At 32.7% G+C, this 23092-nt stretch overlaps 1 protein-coding gene across 7 annotated transcripts in view; it reads left to right on the forward strand.

The window, feature by feature from the left end:
- NBEA (neurobeachin) overlaps positions 1–23092 on the forward strand; it is a 540106-nt gene that overhangs the window by 323754 nt on the left and 193260 nt on the right. For all 7 annotated transcript variants that reach the window (XM_072976118.1, XM_072976119.1, XM_072976123.1 and 4 more), the window contains one exon: positions 10812–10936. In XM_072976118.1, the coding sequence (XP_072832219.1) occupies positions 10812–10936 (125 nt within the window). The remainder of the gene's footprint in view (positions 1–10811; positions 10937–23092) is intronic.

The raw sequence follows: 23092 nt of genomic DNA on the forward strand, positions 1-23092 counted from the left end.
AGTTTGAATAGAAAACAGAATGACAATTTCCTAGCTTGGTGACCTGGCACAGATGCTGATATAATGGTGTTGGAACATAAGCCTTTTGTAGGCATATCATTCTGCCTACAGAACCTCTGATAATTCTTTACTTGCTGATAAACAGTATTATCCATCAGAAAAAATGAGGATGCAAAGAGAGAATTATTTATATACTCTAACAGTATTTCTAAACATCTTTGGACCATAAACTGTTTTGAGGAAAATTTTATGAAAACTGTGGACCTCTCCCTCTCATATTTACATATCCCACAAAATTCTGCATACCACTTCAGGAGCTGTGTGGACCCATAAAACTCATCCATGAGTTAGTGGTGAGTAAATTACCACACACTTTTTTTTCAGTAATGGGAATGCTAGATATAAATCATGTAGGAAAGCAGATTTTGGAAACAAGGGGAAAACGTACAAGTTCTATGACCAAAAATTCAACAAAAAATAACTTTCAATGTTTATGACAGGTTTTAAAAATAAAATTGTGAAAATACAATAGAAGAAAAATGCCAACAAAAAGGAAACTATTATGAGTGAAAAACATGCACAAAAGAAAAATGTCAAGAGGAGCATAAATGCAAAGGAGCAACACAAACCTGTGAGATAGATGTCAGAAAGACCAAAACCTGGAATGAGCTAAGTTGTAGTATACAAACTAATGTAACTCCTTCATCAGGTCCCACAATGGCCAGGACAACACACTCTCCCCCTGCATTGATCCAGGAGGCCACAAAAAGTGCACAGGTGCAAAATATCGCTTTACTTTTCCTACAAAGTATGCTGTTAGCTCATATAATCAACCTCTCATGAACATCCTCTAGTCCCATCTGTCCCTAGTCTTTATCCTCTTTTCTACCCTCTGCCTTCTCCTCTACCCTCCAGGATTATATAAAGGTTAGAGCCACAGAGATGCTTCCACCAGTGTCTTGTTGGAAGAGTTTTCTTGGATCGCTGTAATCTCCACATTTCTAGGGACCTGGTTTATTAGGATTTTCAGATTCATGAGAATGGAGCATCTATAAAACAAACCAGTATTCTTTTTGCTAGTACTATCTCTCAGTACCTACTTACACTTTTTAAAAAAGGAAAAATAGTCCTTTTTCTACTAGAGTTGAAGAAGGGAAGGAAAAAAGAACAGTGGTGAAGAGGCTGGAAAACCACTTCCTCCCACACGATAGCAGATGTGGAACGAGGACAAGAAGGGTACTGCTGACATACTTTTTTAAGTTCGGGGACACCATTCCCATCTGTCTAGCTGAATGATACCCATGGGATTGGCCTACTGCTTGGGGACTAACAGTCATTATAGAAGATGATCCAAAAATAGCACAACTCTCAATACCTATTGTTATTTCATCTATACTCAGTCCCGCTATCTTTAAACTGTAAACAGAAAAACAAGCATGAATTGGAAGGAACAGAAGTGTGGGCTTTTTGTTTTAAGTTTATGTCTATTTGCATATTGAAAATCCCAAATAAGACCAAAGCCTGATATCAGTAATATTAAGGTAATTTCCACATAGATGATGGAGAAAATACCAGAAGAAGAAATCAGAGAACAATATTTAAATTTTCCAATCCCTGCTCCCCTCAAAAAAAAAAAAAAACAGGACGATGGATTTCAGATTTTAGAAACTATGGTGCGTAGTGATAATAGCTTAGTGGTAGAGCATGTACTTAGCATGTTCAAGATCCTGAGTTCATTCCTCAGAACCTCCATAAAAGATTAAAAAAAGAAACTACAGATGAAGAGTTTTCATTGTTACTTCTGCTTAAATCTGATTTTGTGTTATGAACCAAGAAGTGTATCATTTACTTGTTAATTTACACAAAGACTGTTTTCAGTCTAAAAGGTAAAGGAGAAACATATTTTAAATAGAACAAAACATAGAAAATACATTTGAGATGAACAAGATACTGGTAGATTTTAACATTACCAGTGATGATTTCTTTCAGGTAGACATGATAGAATACAGTGTTTCCCAATCACAGTTTAGAAGAGTTTTATGATATTCGAGGGAAGAATGACTTCCATTGAGATGCATCATTTACTCTGTCATTTATTCATTGAATTTGGCTAATAGCTGTTTAGTGTCATGTGTCTCTCCAGCAGAGGAGGGAATAAGCTGGCAGTCCAAACTGACTGCTTTCCTGTGCACCCTCCTCCCCAAAACAAACACAGAGAAAGTGATGCATCCCTTATCATTTGTTCCCCCAGTAACCTCTCTGACCTCAGTTGTCTCATAGGCAGTATTCCCTACCATAAGTGCCCATAAATATTGCCGCTTGACTGAGTACTGGTACATGATTTGATACCCAAATTAAGATAAAGTAACCCTAGGACTAAGGATCTAAGATTCGTATTTATGCAGAGTGGTTTCTGGAATATAAATAGTGAAGGAAATACTCGTTTTTCATCATTAAAAGTAAATATCATGAAAGTATAGAGTGCTGAATTTGGAAATTAACTATTTATTTTGTATGACTTTGTTATATATGTGAGTATAGGAAATTTTACATATATTGAGGTTCTGATAGGATGAGGACATTTTTAATTGAATTTTATTTTAAGATAATTGTAGATTCACATGCAGTTTAAGAAATAAGACAAAGAGATCCCATGTGCCTTTTATCCAGTTCCTAACAATGGTAACATCTTTCAAAACCATAGTAAAATATAACACCCAGGATAGTGATACAGTCAAGACAGCAGAACACTGCCATTATCACATTGCTTTTTTATAGCTATATCCATCCCCCTCAAGACTGCATCTTTTCCTTTAACTCTTGGCAGGCACTAATCTGTTCTTCATTTCTATAATTTTGTCATTTTAAGAATGTTAAATACAAAGTTATTGTTTATTTTTTCACTCAGCATAATTTGTCAGAGATTCATCCAGGTGGCTGTATCAATATTTTGTTTCATTTTATTCTTGGAACTATTCCGTAGTATGGATGTGCCACATTTGTTTAACCATTGACCTTATTGAAGAACATCTGGGTTGTTTCCAGCTTGGGCGATTGTTACAAATAAAGCTGCTGTAAGCATTTGTGTATATATTTTTGTGTGAACGCAAGTCTTCATTTTTCTAAGATAAATGCCCATTTATAAAAAAGTACATAATTACTGGGTCAAATGGTAGTTACATGGTTTTTCTTTTTTAGGAAGTACCAAACTGTTTTCCAGAGTGACTGTTTTGCATTCCCGCTAGCAATGAATGGGAGATCCAGTTTCTCCATTTTCTTGCCAGCATTTGATATTATCACTATGTTTTATTTTAGTAATACGAATAGAAGCATAGTGATATCTCACTATGGTTTTAATTCGCCTGCCCCTAATGGCTAATGATGTTGAACATCTTCTCATGTGTATATTTGCCATCAGTATATCTTCTTCAGTGAAATGTATCTTCATGTCTTTTCCCATGTTCCAGTTATATAGTTTGCTTTTTTTACTGTTGAGTTTCAAAATTCTTCATATATTCTAGATACTAGTCCTTTGTCAGATATGGTTTGCAAATATTTTCACTCACTCTTTTCATCCTCGTAATGTTTTTTTTATTATTGAATTATACTTGATTTACAATATTGGTTTCAGGTGTGCAACATAGTAATTCGATATTTTCATACGATATGTTCCATAGAAAGTTATTGTAAAGTATAGCGTGTTCTTTTGTAAATCAAATGTTTTTAATTTCTATGAAATCTAGTTATCCATTTTTCCTTTGAGGGCTTGTGCATTTGGTGTCAAGTCTAAGAATTCTTTACCTCACCCTATCCCAAAGATTTTCTTCTTTTTTCCCTAAAACGTTTATAGTTTTAGAATTGTTTGTTTCTGATCCATTTTAGTTAATTTCTCTGTAAAATGTGAGATTTAGGTCAGGGTTTATTTTTTGCCTGTGAATGTTCAATTGTTCCAGCACAGTTCATTGAAAAACTATCCTTCCTCCATTTAATTGGTTCCCACACCTTTATTAAAATCAGCTGGGCATACTGGTGTGAGTCTTTTTCTTGGTTCTCTTTTCCATTTCATTCATCTATGTGTCCTTCCCTTGACCTAATCATGAGATCTTGATTGCTGTAAGTATATATTAAGTCTTGATATCAGATAGACAGGTTCTTCTTGCTTTAACCTTCTATTATATATGAATAATCTAGTTTGTATTTACTAACACTTTTGCTAGAATTTTGATAGGAATTATATTAAACCTATATATTAATTTGGGGAGAATTGATATCTTTACAATATTGAGTCTTCCAGGCCATGAACATGGTATAGTCTGCCTTTCCCTTTTATTTTGATTTTTTTATTCTTTTCATCAACATCGTATAGTTTTCACTACATAAGCCCTGTACTGTTTTGTTAGATTTATACCTAAGTCTCTCTCTCTTTGTGAATGATTTTAAATTGTATTTTTATTTCAGTGTCCATGTGTTCATTGCTAGCATATAGAAACACAATTGATACTTGTGTGTTTATCTTGTATCCTGTGACCTGCTAAACTCAGTAATGAGTTCTAGGAATTTTTGATAGTTTTTTTTTTGTAATTTTCTACATAGACAATTATGTCATCTGTCATCTGCAAATAGGGACAGTTTAATTTTTCCCTTTGCTATCTATATTCATTTTATTTGTTTTTCTGTTTATTGTATTGGGTAGAAATTCCAGTACCATATTGAATAAGAATAGTGAGAGCAGACATTTTTGCTTTGTTCTCAGTTTTAGGGGAAATGAATTCAGTCTTTCACTTTTAAGTATAATTTTAGCTTTAGATTTTTTGTGGATGCTTTTATGAAGTTGAAGTTGCCCCTAATTCCTATTTTTTTGAAAATGTTTTTCTATGATGAATGGGCATTGAATTTTGTCAGATTCTTTCTATATTGGTTATTTAATCATATGGTTTTTCTTCTTTAGGTGCTAATATAGTAGAAATTTTTAACAAATGCATAATTTTAATTAGTTCCTTTTTAAAAGTCAAAAGAGAATCAATAAAATTATTCACCTGAAATCAGAATTAAATGTTCAGCAAAATTTTTGTTAATTATTTTTGAATTAATTTTTATTGGGATATAATTGACATATAACATTATACAGCTTCAAGATGTACAACATAATGATTCAGTATTTATACATATTGCAAAATAACTCTAGTAACATTCATTGTCCCATCTAGTTACAAAATTTTTTCCTTGTGAGAAGAACTTTTAAGATTTACTCTCTTAGTCTCTTATATATACACAATACAGAGTTATTAACTGTAGTCACCATGCTGTGCATTTTATCCCATGACTTACTTGTTTTATGTTTGGAAGAGTGTACCTTTTGATCCCCTTCACCCACCACACATTCCTCACCTCTGGCAACCACCATTCTGTTCTCTGTATCTGTGAATTTGGAGGGTTATTTTTGTGTCTGTATGGTGGATTTGTTTTCCTTTTTTTTTTTTTTTTTTTGGTTTTTGATTTGGTTTATTTTTACTACATCTTCTTTATCTATTCATCCATCATGTTGCTTCCAAGTTCTGGCTATTGTAAATAATACTGCCATGAACATGGGGGTGCAGATATCTTTTCAAGTTAGTGTTTTGTTTTCCTTCAGATAAATACCAAGAAATGGAATCGCTGGATTACATGGTAGTTCTATTTTTAATTTTTTGAGGAACCTTCATACTGTTTTTCATACTGGCTGCACCAATTTACATTCCCACCAACAGTGAACAGGGGTCCCCTTTTTTCCATATCCTCACCAACACTTGTTATCTATTCTCCTTTTTGATGATAGGCATTCTAATAGGTGTGAGATGACATCTCATGGTGGTTTTGATTGGCATTTCCCCGATGATTAGTGATGTTGAGCACCTTTTCATTTATCTTAATATCTTCTTTAGGAAAATGTCCATTCAGATCCTCTGCCCATTTTTTAATCAGGTTGTTTGGGTTTTTTGTTGTTATTGAATTTTTTTACTTCTTTATACATTTTGGATGTTAACCTCTTATCAGTTATATAATTTGCTAATATTTTTTCCCATTTGGTAGGTTGCCTTTTCATTGTGTCGATTTTTTTTTTCTGTGCAGAATCTTCTAGTTTGAAATTCCCAGTTGTTTATTTTTTTGCCGTAGCTTTTGGTGTCAAATCAAAAAAAAATCATTGCGAAGACAAATGTCAAGGAGCTTACTGCCTGTGTTTTCTTTTAAGAATTTTATGCTTTTAGGACTTAGGTTTTAAAGTCTTTGACCCATTTTTAGTTGACTTTCATGTGTTGTATAAGATTCATCCAGTTTTACTCTTTTGCATGTTACTATCCAGTTTTCCCAACACCGTTTATTGAAGAGACTGTCCTTTCCACATTGTGTATTCTTAGCTCCTTAGTCTTAAAATAATTGACCATAAAAATAATAGTTTTATTTCTAGGTTCTCTATTCTGTTTCATTAAGCTATATGTCTGTTTTTAATTGCAAACTATGCTGTCTTGATTACTATAGCTTTATAATATAATTTGAAATCAGGAAGCATTGCATTGCTCCAGCTTTGTTCTTTTTTCTCAAAATCGTTTTGTCTATTTAGGTTTTTTGCGGTTTCATACAAATTTTAGGATTGATTGTTTTATTTCTGTGAGAAATACCATAGGAATTTTAATGGAGATTGTGTTGAATCTGTAGATTGCTTTGGTATGAACATTTTAACGGTATCAATTCCTCAAATCCATGAGCACAGAGTATCTTTCCATTTATTTGTGTCTTTTTAAATTTCTTTCATCAGTGTCTTAGGTTTCATTGTACAAGTCTTTCACCTCTTTAGTAATTTTATTTCTAGGTATAGTATTCTTTTTGATACAATTGTAAATGGGATTTTTTTCTTAATTTCTCTTTCTGATAGTTTGTTAGCTATAATGATTTTCAGTATATGTCTTTGTATAGGATTTTTAGTGGTTGTTCTGATTATTACATGATATCTACAAGGCTCATCACAGTCTACTGGTGGTGTCATTTTACCAATCCAAGTGAAGTATAGAAACTTTACCTCTTTACATCCCTTTATCCTCCCTCACTTATATTTGTCTTAAATGTTACCTCTACACACACTTAGAACTACATCAGACAGTGTTATAATTTTTGCTTCAGCAGCAAATCGTAATTGAGAAAACTCAAGAGGAAAAGGAAAGCCTATTATATTTACTGATATTTTGCTTGTGTCCTTCCTTCGTGGTGCTCTAATGTTCCTTCTTTTATTGCTTCCCTTATGATTTATAGGATTGCCTTTAGCCATTCTTTTAGACTAGCTCTAATGGTGACAAATACTTTCTCTTCCATCATCTGAAAGTATTTTTATTTCTCCTTTAATTCCTGAAGGATATTTTCACTGGCTGTAGGATTCTGGGTTGACAGTTCTTCTCTTTTGAAACAAAAGTTTTGCACTTCCTCTGGCTACCATAGCTTTGAGTGTGAAATATGCTGTCATTCTAATTGTTTTACCTCTGTAGGTGAGATGTCATTTTTCTTTGGCTGCTTTTTAGGTTTTCCTTTGCTCTTAGTTTTCAGAAGTTTAATTATAACATGTCTTGGCATGAATTTCTTTGGGTTTATCATGGTTGGAGTTCACTCAGCTTCTTAAATCTGTGCACTTATGGTTTTCTGCTAGATTTGGAAAGTATTCAGCCATTATTTCTTCAGGCACTATTTCAGTCCCACTCTCTTTCTCTTTCCAGGACTCCAGTAACCCAAATGTTAGATGTTATTCTCCGTAAATTTCTGAGCTTTGTTTTGTTCGGTTTTTTTAGTCTATTTCCTGTTTGTTGTTCATATTGGGTAATTTCTATTGTTCTATCTTCCAATTAACGAGTTCTTTTTTCTGTCCTCCATTCTGCTGTTGAGCCCATCTACTGAGGTTTTTATTTTGATTACTGTATTTGTTATTTATTAAATTTCCATTTGGTACCTCTTTACATCTTTTTCTCTCTTTTTTTTTTGGCTGAGACTTTTTGTTTCTTTGCTGAGCCTCTTTTTTTCTTCTTTGAAGCATGTTCATAATTGTTCACTGAAGCATTTTTTATTGTGGCTGGTTTAAAATCCTTGTCAGAAAATTCTAACATCCCTATCATCTCAGCATTGGCATCTATTGATGATCTTTTTACATTCCACTTGAGATCTTCCAGGTTCGTGGTATGACAAGTGATTTGAGACTGAAATCTGGACTTATAAAAATTATTTTCTGATTTTTTTTTAATCTCATTTAAATATTCTGTTTTAACATTGACTTTCTTGACATTGATCACCAGGAGAAGTGAGGAGCACTGTCTCTTCACTGCCAGGTGGAAGTAGAAATCTAGATTCTCCACTTTCCCTCCATTGACATCCAAGGAATGGGCAGCTCCTCATTACTGCTTGGCAGGGGTGGGAGTGCCAACTCACCCTGTCAGGTCCACTGGTGGGTGTCCTCATTGCTGTTGGTCAGTGGTAAAGGTCCTGACTCTCTACCATGCTTCCTCCTGACACCACCCCAGTGAGAAGAGAGAGGGATGCCTCCAGTGGGGATGGAAATCCAGGCTCTCCACATGGTCTCCACTGACTCCTTGAGAGTGGAGCATCTTATCACCAGCCAGCAGAGATTAAAGTCCTGGCTCCCTGTTTGGTCTTCTCTGAACCACCCCAGTGAGGACGTTAGGACACCTCATTACATCTTCATGAGGCTTCACATCTCGGCTTCCCACTCAGCCTTTACTACTGCGTGTTGGGCAGGGGGAGGGCAGGGGGCACAGTTTATCTGTAGTGTTTGGCTGGAGTGCAGTAATTGTCTTCCTAGGATGCCCTTTTCCTGGTCCTTTGGCTAGAGAAACAGGTGTTCACCTTTTGGCCTATCTGGGTTGCCAGCCTCTTTGCCTCCAAATCTAGGATACATGAGACAAAAAGATAACCCAAGGAACTCACTGCCGGTCCTTAGCCGGTCTGCCTTCTGCTCTCCACTTTCAGAGTTTTGTTATGTTTGTTTTCTGTATAGTGTCCGAATTTTTCCAGTTGTACTTATTGGGAGGAATAGAGGAAAGTATGTCTGTGGTTGGAAATTTGAGAAAACCTTAGATCTTAGGTCTCTCCTGGTGAATTCAGCTACTTGATTTTAATATACTTTTAAAGAAAATCATTGTATTAAGATTTTTAGTTTGATCTTCCTTAAGCCACTAGGATTATTCTGTATTTGTAGGGATAGAAATCATTCTGTTTTAAATTAATGACAGAGGTACACTACTTGTAGCAGTTAATCACCAGGTAATCACTTTGACAGAAAAATTAAATTATAATGTTTAGAAAAGCAAGTATATTAAAATAAATTTCAAATAATTATGATTTCAATGTTCTTTTTTATATATCCCCTACATTGCTATGTTCTTTTACAATTGAATTATAGAAAACAAATTAGATAGACATAAAATCTAAAAACTTTTCAAAAATAAATTATTCTTCTCAGTGACTATACATATCTGTAGATGTTCAAAGTAAAAAAAGTATTATAATTAATTCATTGAATATTTATTAAAAACAGTATGTGCCATACATTGTGCTAGAGGTCTATTGATGAACAAAATACACAGTTCTGCCTGAATCAAACATGGTGTTCTCCTGCAATAAAATACCAAAATAAGTAATGAATTCAATCTTCTTTGAAAGCATTTTATATGTTTTTATGAATAGTGCAACTCAGAAAAATTAAAATATTATCTTTTGAGTATATTACGCCAAAAGAGAAAAACAGACTTCTCAAGTAGCATTTGTCACTAATGTTTATTAAAATTCAATTGAAAACAAAAATGATACCATGAAATGTTCCATTGATATTCAATGAACATATTTCAGTAATTTTTAAAATATCTCACAGATTTTTAATATTGGTTTAAAGTATAACGTGGTTTAGACAATGTTACCCAATGGTGGCCGTGATTGTTAATGGTTTATATTAGCCGAAAGCCGTAAAATCATCCAAGAACTCTGCTGGTGTTAGAATAATAATTTACCAAGACAATTACCACATACTGGAATTTTTTGCAGCTCTAATTCAGTATTATTAATAATGGATAAAATTGCACTTTTCTCAGGTTGCTGTGGGCAGCAGGGAATTATTTCAATGAATATTTCAGTACATTATTTTAATCATTGTTCCACCAAATCCAAGTGGGCAATATTTTATAGTTCTTAATTCAGTCTACTAAGAAACCATGGTCATTAAATTGCAAACTGTTTGGAGTGAGGTCTATCCTGTGATTTACAAGCCTTGTTAAAAACAGTGTAAAAGAATGCAAACTGTGCCATTAATACTTGTAACTTGATGATGCTTTTGTTACCAAACTCTCAACGATTAATGTTTTTAGTAGAAGGAAGAACATTGTAAAGAGAGCAGAGCTGAATGTTATAATGTGTAAAATATGAGAATGTTACTATTTTAAGTTTTGTTCATTTGTAGAGGAAACATATGTATACAAACATGGTTGTAAAATATAAATATCTCAGAAATAATCCTAATTTTCCAATGAGACCAAAGAAATACAGATTTAATCTTATTATTTATTCATGTAAAATATTTAAATTTACCATAGTTTATAATAGGTAATGCCATTCATGTTCTTGAAGGATTGAATAGAGGAAAATTTTAATTCTAATAAAAAGAAAATGTACCAAGCTTTTAAAATTTATTGTGGAAACAGTCTGTGAATTGATATAACTTGAAAAATGTATCTCCAGTCATATGTTATTACTAATAGTTACTTTGTTTTTTATGTTCCCATTCTTAGCCAGTTGCATGATTTCTGGCGTTTGGATTACTGGGAAGATGACCTTCGTCGAAGGAGGCGGTTTGTCCGTAATGCATTTGGCTCCACTCATGCTGAAGCACTGCTCAAAGCTGCAATCGAGTATGGTGAGTACCGAACACTCCTGGACGTGAGGTGACTCTTTGTGGTTGATAATTCATTTGTTTCACTAGCATTTAAAATTCCCCGTGTAATAAGTCAAAAATGTTATGTTCTGCTTAACCTTCAAACGCATCATTTAGGTTACACTTAATCAGTCCAGTATTTCCCCCACTTGATGTATTTCAGATTCTTCAACTTCTTCATGATATATTAAAAGACTCTACATAGTAGGTTATTACCCAACATCCTTCTCATACAGCATAAAACAAGAGTAAAATCAGTTCAGTGTCTTTCAGACTTTGATCTTTTAAACCTTTTTAACCAAAGTGAAAAAAAGTAATTGCATATTGTAATTGTAATTGCATATTCAGACTTACACATTTGTATGTATAATTTGTGTGTAAATGTGTGCAAACCACACGTGTATGTACACTGCGTGACTATACATATAGACATGAAATATATATACAAGTATGTATACTATTGTATATATACATACATATGCACATACTAGTGTATTTAACTGAAACAAATGTCTTATTAATAATCTCATTACATGGCACTTTCTATTTTAACCCTATTCTATTCTATTACTTTCAGTGTAAAAAAAATTAAAAGTCATGTCTCAACATGCCCATTTAAGTTCCCAGCCCTACAATGGATTGCAAATAAAGTTTGAAAAAGACTATCCCATGGTAAAGGTACCATCAACTGTCACACTGCAGTAGAACTGTACCCTATATTGTCCTTTATAAAATGTACAATAAATAGTAAATGTCAAAAACTTTTTGTAATTTATTAAAAGTGCCACTACTTTAGATTGCTGTCCACCAAGAAGTATGCTTAGGACTAGTCTGTCTGTTCACCTGTTTTTGTTGTTGTTGTTTTATTTTTAATTGAAGTGCAGTCAGTTACAATTCATCAGTCTCTGGTGTACAGCACAATGTCCCAGTCATGCATATACATGCATATATTCATTTCCAGTTTTTTTTCATTAGAGGTTATTACAAGATACTGAGAATAGTTCCATGTGCTATACAGAAGAAACTTTTTAAAAACCTATTTCTGTATATAATGGCTAACATTGGCAAAACTCAAAACTCTCCAATTTATCCCTTCCCACCCCCTTTACCCAGTAACCGTAGATTGTTTACTAAGTCTGCGAGTCTGTTTGTGTTCTGAAGATGAATTCATAATTCACCTATTTTTAAATGCTCTTAACAAGTTTCAGCTTCATTGATCATATCAACATTTTATATACCAAATACACTTGGAAAATACCATTGATGAACACTGTCCATGTATTTTTGTTATTAACTGCTTCTCTTCTCACAATGACTTGGGTTTTTTTAAGTTAGTTTTATTTATTTGAGGATAATCATTGAGCCATATCTTTTGAAATTTACCATAGTTTATAACATAGAATGCCATTCATGTTCTTGATGGATTGAACAGGGAAAATATTTAATCCTAGTGAAAAGAAGATGTACACAGCTTTTAAAATTTACTATGTAAACAGTCTGTGAATTGATATAATTTAATAAGGCTCAAAACATAAATAGGTGAGGATTTCATATCAAGCTATTATACCTAAGGTAAAGCTTCAAAGTAACTTTATACAGTAAAAGAAGGTACAGGAGAGGATGTGCTAAAAAAAAAACATGCAGTTGACCTATACTGTAGAGGGTTTCTTTAATCAACTCAAAGAAAACACTTCAGGATTTTAGCACACCAACTTAAAATAAATTATTTTATTTATGGTCTACAGAAGAAATTCTTAGAACTGTCTACATAAAGTGGCGTGCTTTATAAGATGAACTTAAAGTTTTTTAAACTACATTTCTTACACCCAACAATTTAGGCTTTTTTGCCAATTCATCTTGAATTCATCTCATTTGAAATTAGAAACATCTAGAGGCAATTTGTAACAGAGGTCAGGCAAGAATGATACATTAGTCATACTGAGTTGCCAAAACGTTAACTATGTCGGATCCATATTATACTACATTCGGCATTCTGCAGGTTGCTATCTTAAAAAGGATCTGTTAGAAAAATATTTCTTTTGGTTCTCTATAAAAATTGATGCCATATTTTGTATGTTTAATTTGTATAGTATCTCTATTAATTAAACCAGTGTCAAAGCCTACCAGAGACACGTTTTTAAAAATTTGATATTAACATCTTTTTAAGGCTGATTGTCATATTTTAGAAATGCAATAACCATAGTTAATGAACTTAAACTAAAAAGAATATTTTAATTTTGAAATAGAGGAAAGATGTAGGTGATACTAGACATCCTTTGTGTGTGATATAAATGTATTTAACAATCTGTAGTGGTTTCTGGACTTTAAATACTAGATCATCAACAGTATTCAGAACTTATTATCCCTCTTGATTTTGATTCTTTGATAACAGGAAACTAGGGTATGTTTCTAGTTTATGCATATTTAGAACAAAGACCGCGTGTATGCCATACAGTATTCAGGAAATCTACATGGTACCTATGCTGGAGTTACTCCTTGGTCATTCTCAGGGCTAAAGTCATGTAGTGGAGGACAAAAGAAAACTCAAACAACTCTGCCTCCAAAAGCAATTCCAGAGCACACCTCTTCAACATCACATCTGTGGACTTTCAGAAGTGGATAGAGAGTAGGGAGTGAAATATGGAGGATGTGGAGAGGTGAGTGAAAAGCGCTCCCTGGAGGGATCTGTATGTAGAAGCCGAAGGAGGAAGTACAGACCAAGAGAAAAACTGTAGTTCTCCTCTTCCAGACTCTCAATGTGCCTTCCAACCTATGTATAAAGTATTTCTTCAGAAGAAATAGGAAGTAAATGTCAGTAATTATTACAAGGCACTTCAATAAAAATAGATGTTGAAAGACTTAATTGAAAACATATTTTGTATATTTTAGAGAAAACTTTTGTATTCACATACCGCCAGAACATTCATATAAAAGTAACAAAACTCAGCCCATCATCTGGCCGCTCCGCCTGCCATGAAGCATTGAAATGTGTTTTAAGTACCTTAAAGTCTGACAGTGTGTAGACTAACATCCGAATGACTTAATGTTTTGGTTTGTGTAGACGTAGATGAAGAGTATATTTATAGCACAAACCGATACATTTTGAGAGAGCTTCTAGAACAAATTGAAATTCAATGTATTCCTTCCTCTATTTTTAATAATTACTGTATTTCAGATTCTATCTTGAAAATTAAACATTAAGTGCATAAAAACTCTGCTATAGTCTTTGGTCAAAAATGTTTTTATTCATCTATATTATGGCAACAAAATTGTTTTAGGAACAAAAGAATATTTTCTGAATGAAACTTTCAGTATGGCTAGAAGTATTTGAATCAGTAATTAAAGTTTTCAGAATTTTAAATAAGTTGTACAAGGGACTAACCTATAAGTACTTAAATAGGGAATATTTACATGACCATCCCTGTGGTTTGATCACTGGTCATGTGTGTCTGTTCCTGTAGTACACTATGTTTCAGGAGTGCGAGCCTGTTAATGTAATCGAAGTGAAACTGAATTTGCAAATTTAGTGTTTTAATAGAAATGTTTTGAATCACTTGACTTTTCCCTCAATTCAAACATTTTAGATTATTTATACTCAAACTTTCATGTGATGGGCAGAAACATTTAGCTGTGATTTAAATTTCGTGACATTCTTTTTAGGCAATTTATTTGGAGCCACAAAACAAGTGTATTAATAATGCTTTCTTTTAAATGAGCAAATAATCAGAATTGGAAATATTTTCAAGGAAATGTAAAGGACAATTATTTTATTTCATATTTACTTTGAAAAGCTTTCTGTTCCACTTCATTATTAAAACTTTTGGTTGACCTTTTTCAGTTGCAAAACATCCTTAACACTGATGGAGTTTTTCATGCTTCTTAGTAATACTAATGAGTTGAATAATTTATGAGGTTGTCATGTGCACAAGATTTGGTGTGATTTGATATACTTTCTGCCTCTGGTGTTAGAATGTGATTAATAAAAACCTGGAGGCATGTAATTTTTTTCCTAATGTTTAATGTTGTAATTTCATGTGTATTGAATGTGTTGTTTAGGTATTTTCTAATAGTAAAATCTCATACAAGTGCAAATTTAATTGATTACCAGGAATTTTACAGACCACAGCAATGGAAGAATATAAAGAAAATGTCTTAAAGCTCATAAATTCATCTTCTGACCTGCAGGGTTTTCTTCTTCAAGGCAAATTAGCTAATAGGAAATGATTGAAAAGGAGGGTTTTGTATTTGTCTGTATGTTTAAATAAAACCTAGACTAGTTAAATTCTGGTGCATTTCTGGTGCTGAAATATTATGCTGTCAAAGAATAGTATAAAGTCTTAATAAGTTTGGTTGTTTTTGTTGAATGTCAATTATCATTTAGGACTCTGTTTCCCTTCCATGAAATTATAGTGGAACAATGTTTCATCAAAGGCTAAGATCTCAAGCTCCCCCATGTCTGTGATCAAAGACAACACCTTAAATAGGTCTGATCAGGCATCACAGAAGAGGGCAGGCTGCTTCAGCTGGAGGGAAGAAAACACATGGAGTAAAGATGACAAAGTTAAGCAGTCATTTCTTTGGCAATAAATAATAAGATATGCTGAGAACTGCAAATGAGAACATCCTTAGGTTCCTCAGAGATGTGTCTGCTTAACACCTGAATTATCTAAGCTTGTGAAGCCATCAAGATATGACCTTGATGAATAAAAAGCAGCTCTGTAATGAATCTGGAATTAAATTAGTTTTGATGGTATATGCATGGCTACTGTAATGTGCTACTTGCAGACATCAAGAAATAAGAAAAGCACTGAGAATAAAAATTACTAATGCAGCTATATACAGTTGAGACAGGAGTTTGAAATAATCTGACTTCATTTTTTCTCTGCCTTCAATTTTTTAAGAGTTTACAATTATCATATTTGGGAAAGATGATTTGATTTTTTCCTTAATAATCTATTATTCGTACCATGTAGCATCTCTAGCAAACATCTTACTATTGTTCATTGATAAATCCATTTTAGCTGGTGTATTATTAATTACATCTTCATATCTGAAATAAAATAGATGATCTGATTATTGTTAAATAATATATTGAAAAGTTAATGATGTTAATTTTTTAAGAGAGAGGACATACAGGGAGTCATCTGTCAGCTCTTTTTGATGCATGTGGTATTTTTATATCATAGTCTTGTCTTCACCCTGTGGTCTTATACTCTTCTTAAAATGATTAAAATGGATTATATAAATGCTAAGTTATGAAATATGTTTATAAATGCATTTTACAGGTTTTATATAACAGCATTTTCATACCAACAAAGGTTTTAATCACTCCTCTGTTTTTATGTTGAAACTTCAGATGGCAGGCTTTAAACTGATTCAGAGGAATCAAGTGCTTCATTAATTTAAAAGCATTTATTGAATATTTCCTACATGCCATGCATGTGCTGCATGTTGGATTCGGAGACTGAGACAAAGTTTCTACCTTCTAAAAGCACATAGTTTCGGGTAGTACTTCTCAACAAGGGTGAAAGCCAGAGTGTGCTCCTGGCATCTAACGGGTGGAGACCAAGAATGCTGCTAAAATATCCTGCCACTCACAGGACATTCCCCAGAATGACAACAGAAATCCAGCTCAAAATGTCAGTAGTGCCAAAGTTGAGAAACCCTGGTCTAGTGGAAAGAAGTAAGCAGTTACCGTAGAGGGAGGTAGTGCATAAAAGAACACAGGGAAAGAGGACTAACTCGGCCCTAGCGCATTGCAGTTGACTTCACAGAAATTACCAAGACGTAGAGGCATAAAAGGGCCTAAACTCACTTTTTTGAATGGCCTCAATATTTTGCACTTGGTTATAGGTCACCTTGTAGAGATTTCACAAAATATTTTGATTTTAGACATTTCATATCCTGAGATAAAGGGAAAAACACTTGAGGGCAGGAATCATATCTTTCATCTATTCCATTTAAATTGGATTTTTTTAACAGAGGTACTAGGGATTGAACCCAGGACCTTGTGCATAGCTAAGTATACATTCTTCTACTTAGCTGTACCCCACCCCCTTCCATCTATTCCATTTAGAGAATCCACATTTATACCCTTTTAAATACTTTTATGGTTGATGTTTTTTATTTAATTGATAATTGGTTCATTTCAAGGTATGCACACAGTATTTTAACCACATTCACCTATCTCTTGCAGTAGCAGCACTGAAGGATGATATTCCATGGAATAGGTCTATAAGTATGGTATTTTCAAATTCTGAAGTATTTTTTTATGTCTGTACTTATTTCTACTTAAAGCACCAAAAGCTATTAAAGATAAGAAATTAACAAAATTATATTAATGAGTCTATTACTTAGGGCACAGAACTACTCATAATCCTTACTTATATTCTTTCAGAGTAATTTTTTATGAAGTGTACACAATGTTACATTTATTAAAATTTGCAATACAGTATGATTGATAGGTATTTTCACCAAGGTGTATTAAAAAATACTATGTGAGCTCAGTGAAGGGTGCTGCCTAACTGAAGAAATGAATTTTTGCTGGACTTGAAAGGAAGAATGGAAACATTCCCAAGCCCATAAGTGGGAAGGTGGCAATGCAGAGAAAGGGACCACACAGCATAATACACTATGTCCGGGGAATGGAAGATGGTGCTGTGTGATGGAACACAAGATAGTGTGAGGAGATCATACAAAGATAAGGCTGCAAAGACTGGAGCCATACCATAAAGGGATTTGTCAATAGACAAAGCCATTAAGGATTGTTATTTGGGAAAGTGACAGACCATAGATACTAAGTGGCATGATAACTAATAAATGGTAGGTAGAACAGAAAGTCAATCTAAATACCGTTCTCCTCCTGTACATACAGATACATTTGGAACTTTCCTAAGTGCAAGAGCATTAGTGAACATGTCCCCTCTCTAAAGTTTACCTGATAAATTTTAGCCCACTCATATAGCCTGTCCGCCACAGGGTTATGTCAGTACAGGTGAATGTAGTGTTATTCACAGAATGTGCATTCAACGCCATCTATAAAAATATAATTGTAAATGTTTTTGGTGTTTTGAGTGCTTTAGATATCCTATATCAGCATCATCTCTTAACTCTTCTATTTTTTTTTATCATGAGAGATAAATTCCTGTCAATTACCCCTTCCTTCCATGTCTTTGAGCTGGTTGCTTACCTATCCAAAACATCTCCTACCCCCATTTCTCAGAGTTTTAAAGTAAGTTTTCCACACTAAATATTGCAACAGGCTTTAAAAAGAAGCACCAAGCATCATTCCCCAGGTTAATGCTATCCACTTTCAGAGAAGTGTCCCCACCCAGTCAGCCTTCATTCAAGTTGTCCAGTTCATCTTTACTTTCATTCTACGAATTCCAAAACATCCTTCCTTCCATTCTGCTGCTCATCCACCATCTACCCCTCTTGACTCATGATGAAAGGTTTCTTTCCTTTGTTCGTTTTTCCCTTCCTTTCTTCCTTCCTTCCTGAAAAGAAACATGTTCATTGTAGAATATCTAGAAAATGCCAAAAAAAAATTTTTAAAGAAATGGGGAAAAGTCACTTATAGACAACCATGTAAAGATAGCTGGTTTATCATTTTGATGTATTTGTTTCTTGCTAGTCTTTTTCTAAGCATACTTAATCTTAGGGACCAGATGCTATGCTATGTACTCAAACAGTCACAAAGATGAATAATGCATTATCTCTGCTCTTTATGATATTTAAAGGGTCCAAACTGGCCCAAGTTTTTGATATGTTTTAGCATTTTTTTTCCACAGGTCAAATGTGCCATGTGATTTTTAGTGTAATGAAATCCCTATTTAAAATATTTTAAAATCACCCGAACTAAATGTCTAATCAAAATCCTACTACGCAATATTCAGTATAAAATGCAGAGATTCTACATTTATCATCATGTATATTCTTAAAATATGGCTTATCAAATTTCATTTAAAAAGCATAGAATGCAGTTTTCTACATCCACTCCATTAAGAAGATTATTAAGTTAGCATTTCGTACGTATATAGGGGTGCACTTAAATTCAATAACATTTTCTTGCACCTCTTTAATTGCATTTTTCTCTGTTTAAAAGTGCTGTTTATGAATATCCCCTTTGTTGGTCTGTTCTAAGAAATATTGCTTACATATGAATATTTTGAATTAAGAATAAATGAAATTCTGTTTTTGCTGTCAGAACCAAATTGTAAAAATGCATTGCATGTCTTTGAAAATCAGTATACTCTATTAGCAGGCCTGTCAATATAAAAAGTGCATTCCATTTCCACCTCTTGCTCTAATAACCTTTTCTGTGTTACTCTGAGGCAGTTCACATAATCAGAGTATATTGTCAGCTTACTGGAGTTGGGGAAGCATGAAATGAAAATCACGTTAATATTGATCCAATTCTTTTACTTGCAAGTGTCCTTGATGCCCTTTCCCAGAGAGCAATGACTGTTGATGCTGGGTAGCCATCTTCTTTTATTTCTTCTAGTCCAGTAAATCATTTACAAGCATAACTAATCTGAATAAGAATTTACCACTTAGAATAATAATCTGTGAACATTTCGTCTTAATTAATGCCCATATTACTAATTCTGCAAGTTTACTCTGCCACTGAAATATTTCCCTCGAGCTTTTCAGAGAACAGCCTAGCTGCAGATACAATGTTGACGTCTAGTTTAAAACAATCAAAAGTCAGTACAAGTCCTTCATTGGCAAAAACACAAAGGATGCTGTGCTCTAATTTTATGTGATATAATCATATGCTAAAATGGATCGTAAATAGTAACATCAATTGTTGATTCAGAAAAGGCTTACCATACCTGAGTCAAATCCATTATAAATGTGAACCTGGTATCTTGGTAATTTTATGGTATAGATAATATCTATTTTGAATTATAAAATATATTCTCTGTCAACAGAAATGAATTGAAGTGAGAACCGTGGTTAAATCCAGTGCATTCAGACTAAAATACCCACAACTAAGAAAGAATTTAATATCTAAGAAGCCTAGGTTTTTTAATCTGTATTTATTAAATTTGGTCAATAACTATTCAGATTTTTACTTAAAGTGTGTTTGAAACAGCAAATAGAAACTATTTGAGTAGAAACAGTCTATTTCATGTATGGAAACACTTGCTTTCACAAAATGAATTTATATTGAAGTGAGGCTCCTGATTCAGCATCACGTATAAAAGAGGGGAAAATGAGACTTGAGATTTCCAGTCATTCTTTACAATAGTGTTTTTATTCAGTATCACTAACAGTTTTTACCATTAGGATTTTTCTATTACAAAGTCTGTTTAAAAAAAAAAATCCTGTTCCATACAGAAGATTATTTTTTTCAGTCCTTGGTCTTCAGAAGGTCTTTCCTTTTATGTCATCATCTTTGTGTTCCTTAAGAAAGGAAATACTGTGTCTGTGGTATAAAGTCAAAAGCAAAATTTAATTTTGAATCTAAATTCTTTACAAAGAAAAATACTTTTTAGTAAACCTCTATTGTTACAGTAAAGTTGTTCTATGTATGTATCTACTGCTTTTATCTCACATTGAGATTGACATAAAATATTTTTGAATGGTAGGTTTCTCAGTATAATAAAAAGCATTCTTTCCTCTTTTTTATTCTTAAAATCTTTTCCTTTTAGTGGAAATTAAATAATATCATTTGGGGTTAGTAAAACACTGTTCTGTAAAGGTATTTGTTGCTCTGATTTCAGCTTTAATGAGAAAAAGTAATCTTTATTTAAAAATTTCCGAAGGTATTCATGTGTCATTAATACTTCCAAGAGAAAGTATTTACATTTGAAAGTGAGTTGCAGTATTTTCTCTTTCTTACACGGGGGTAGATTTTGTCAAAACACATTTCCAAGCTAAAAATGTTGTGAAATGGTATATATTGAAAAGAATTTCTCCTTCAAAAAAGAATGCCACCTTAAATTGATTTTAGGATGTTTAAAAACATTAAAATTTCCTAATATTACATTTAGATAAAATTAAAGTGAAACTAAATTTCCGTTCTTCCCATCTCCTTCCAATGATGAAAGGAAAGTATATATTCAATGGATCATCTTTATAATCCTCTAAAACAAATTATGGTATCAACTTTGTTGAGAAAGCAGTTCTTTTTCTTATCTAAGATGTTAAGAATATTTACATTCTTAAGATGCCTATATACAAAATCAAAAATGCATATCAAATACATTAATACTTATATAATTGTATTTAATAATATATTTAAATGAATAATATGGTTTTTGAGGGAAAACAGTTTTTAATGTAAGCTAGTTACATTCCATTCAACTCTACAGACACTTTATGGCACCTGCCAACGTGCTATCCTTGCTGTCTTCAGGAAGCATTCAGTCTAGTGGAGGAGTCAGAGTCATACTGCCTTATAATGAGTTTAAACAGTGTTAAGACAGCATGGTGGAGGGAAGAAGATTAATCCCAACTGATGGAAAGGAAACCATTATTTGTTGAATACCCATCATTGACTGAGTATTGTGCTAATGAGACCTTAGACACATTCATTATCTTGAGTTTTTTAATCCTGACATCAGCCTGCTTTTTTTCTTTTACATAAATCTTTAGAAGTGTAATTGTAAGCACTAAAGCACTGGCTGTGTTCTTGTTCAGTTTTAAAGTAACTTTTTCAATACTCTTGTTTTTTTTTTAAATTTATTTTATCAGCATTTTAACACACATTTTTGAGAGCTAACTATATAAATAATATTCATACATTTCAAAAGTATTTTAGCATCCATTGTCTCATTTTAACATTGCCATAATCCTGTGAGAGTTCAGTTGATAAATTCTTAGTCTTCTTACAACATGCGAGGAAACGGAGATTGGTCTGGATATATTTGTTAATATATTCTTAAGTGATGTTTGCAGGGAAAATAAAGTAAGACTTGCAAAATATGCAGTCCACCTTGCTCATTTATGAGGAAACTGTAAAGGACATAATGAAAAAAAGTAACTTAAGAACTGTGCATATAAAATGATTAATATGTGAATTATCTTTATATTTTCAAGTGCTCACTCAACAAATATTTACTGATGGCCACTTTTTTGATACTTGATACACTGGAAATTAAAGTCTAATACAAGAATACCTAAATAAAAGACTTCAAAAATATGAAAAAATAATGATAATATATTATGACTTACAAGATTCAAAAATTATACAGTAAGGAGTAATCAATTAAACTGAATCCTAAAGGACAGAGCAAGTAAGAGAACTCCATGTAAAAGAAATTACATTTGTCAAACTTAAAGTTTTGAAACAGTGTGGCATGTTTGGGAACAAAAGCATTCAGCTCTTGGGGACTATAATGTGTGAAAATGTCAAAGTCGGTAAATTAATGAGATTAAATAAGCAGGGCCAAATTGTGAGTCATGGCCCATGTACTTAAATTGTACCAATAAAATAACATTGAAAATATATTCTTACATAGTAGATATATATAATTTAGGTGGATAGATAGATACATGTATACATTCATATATTACTTATAATAAATGAAAATTAAAGCCATATTTCCATACTCAATACAAAATAAGTAATATAGTACACTACGCTGTGCTACACTAAAATTGGCTTGTTATGGTTTTATATTTTTTCTCTTTGTGTATTAGTCACACAGACATGATTTATGGCTTACCTATTATTATAAATAATTTTTTTCTTTATTGGTATAGATGTTTTAAAGTTGACTATAGAATAATTTCTTAAACAGAAATAAACTACTGCATAATATTTTTCTTTACATTAATGGTTTATATTTATCAATCCAAAAGGACATACTGGGCAAATGAAATAATTTCTTTGCCTTGATTGTCCAGACTCTCCAATTAGACATATTCTCTGAATATTATTAAGATAAGTTAATGTCTCCAACTTGTCATTTTTGTATTTTAATTTATATCTATTTGAAATAGCAATGAAAATTTAAAATGATAATAATAATAATTATGGTAGTAATAATGCTAAGGTATAGTAACTACTAAAAATAGAAGCACTTTAGTTTTCTTGTTACTTCGCTTTTTTTGTTAGTTCACTTTTAAAACATACTTTGTTTTACATGGATCCTTATTTATTAAGAGAAATATTATAAAAGAGAAGCT

Source organism: Vicugna pacos, chromosome 14 (genome assembly GCF_048564905.1).
Source record: "Vicugna pacos chromosome 14, VicPac4, whole genome shotgun sequence".
NCBI lineage: Eukaryota > Metazoa > Chordata > Mammalia > Artiodactyla > Camelidae > Vicugna > Vicugna pacos.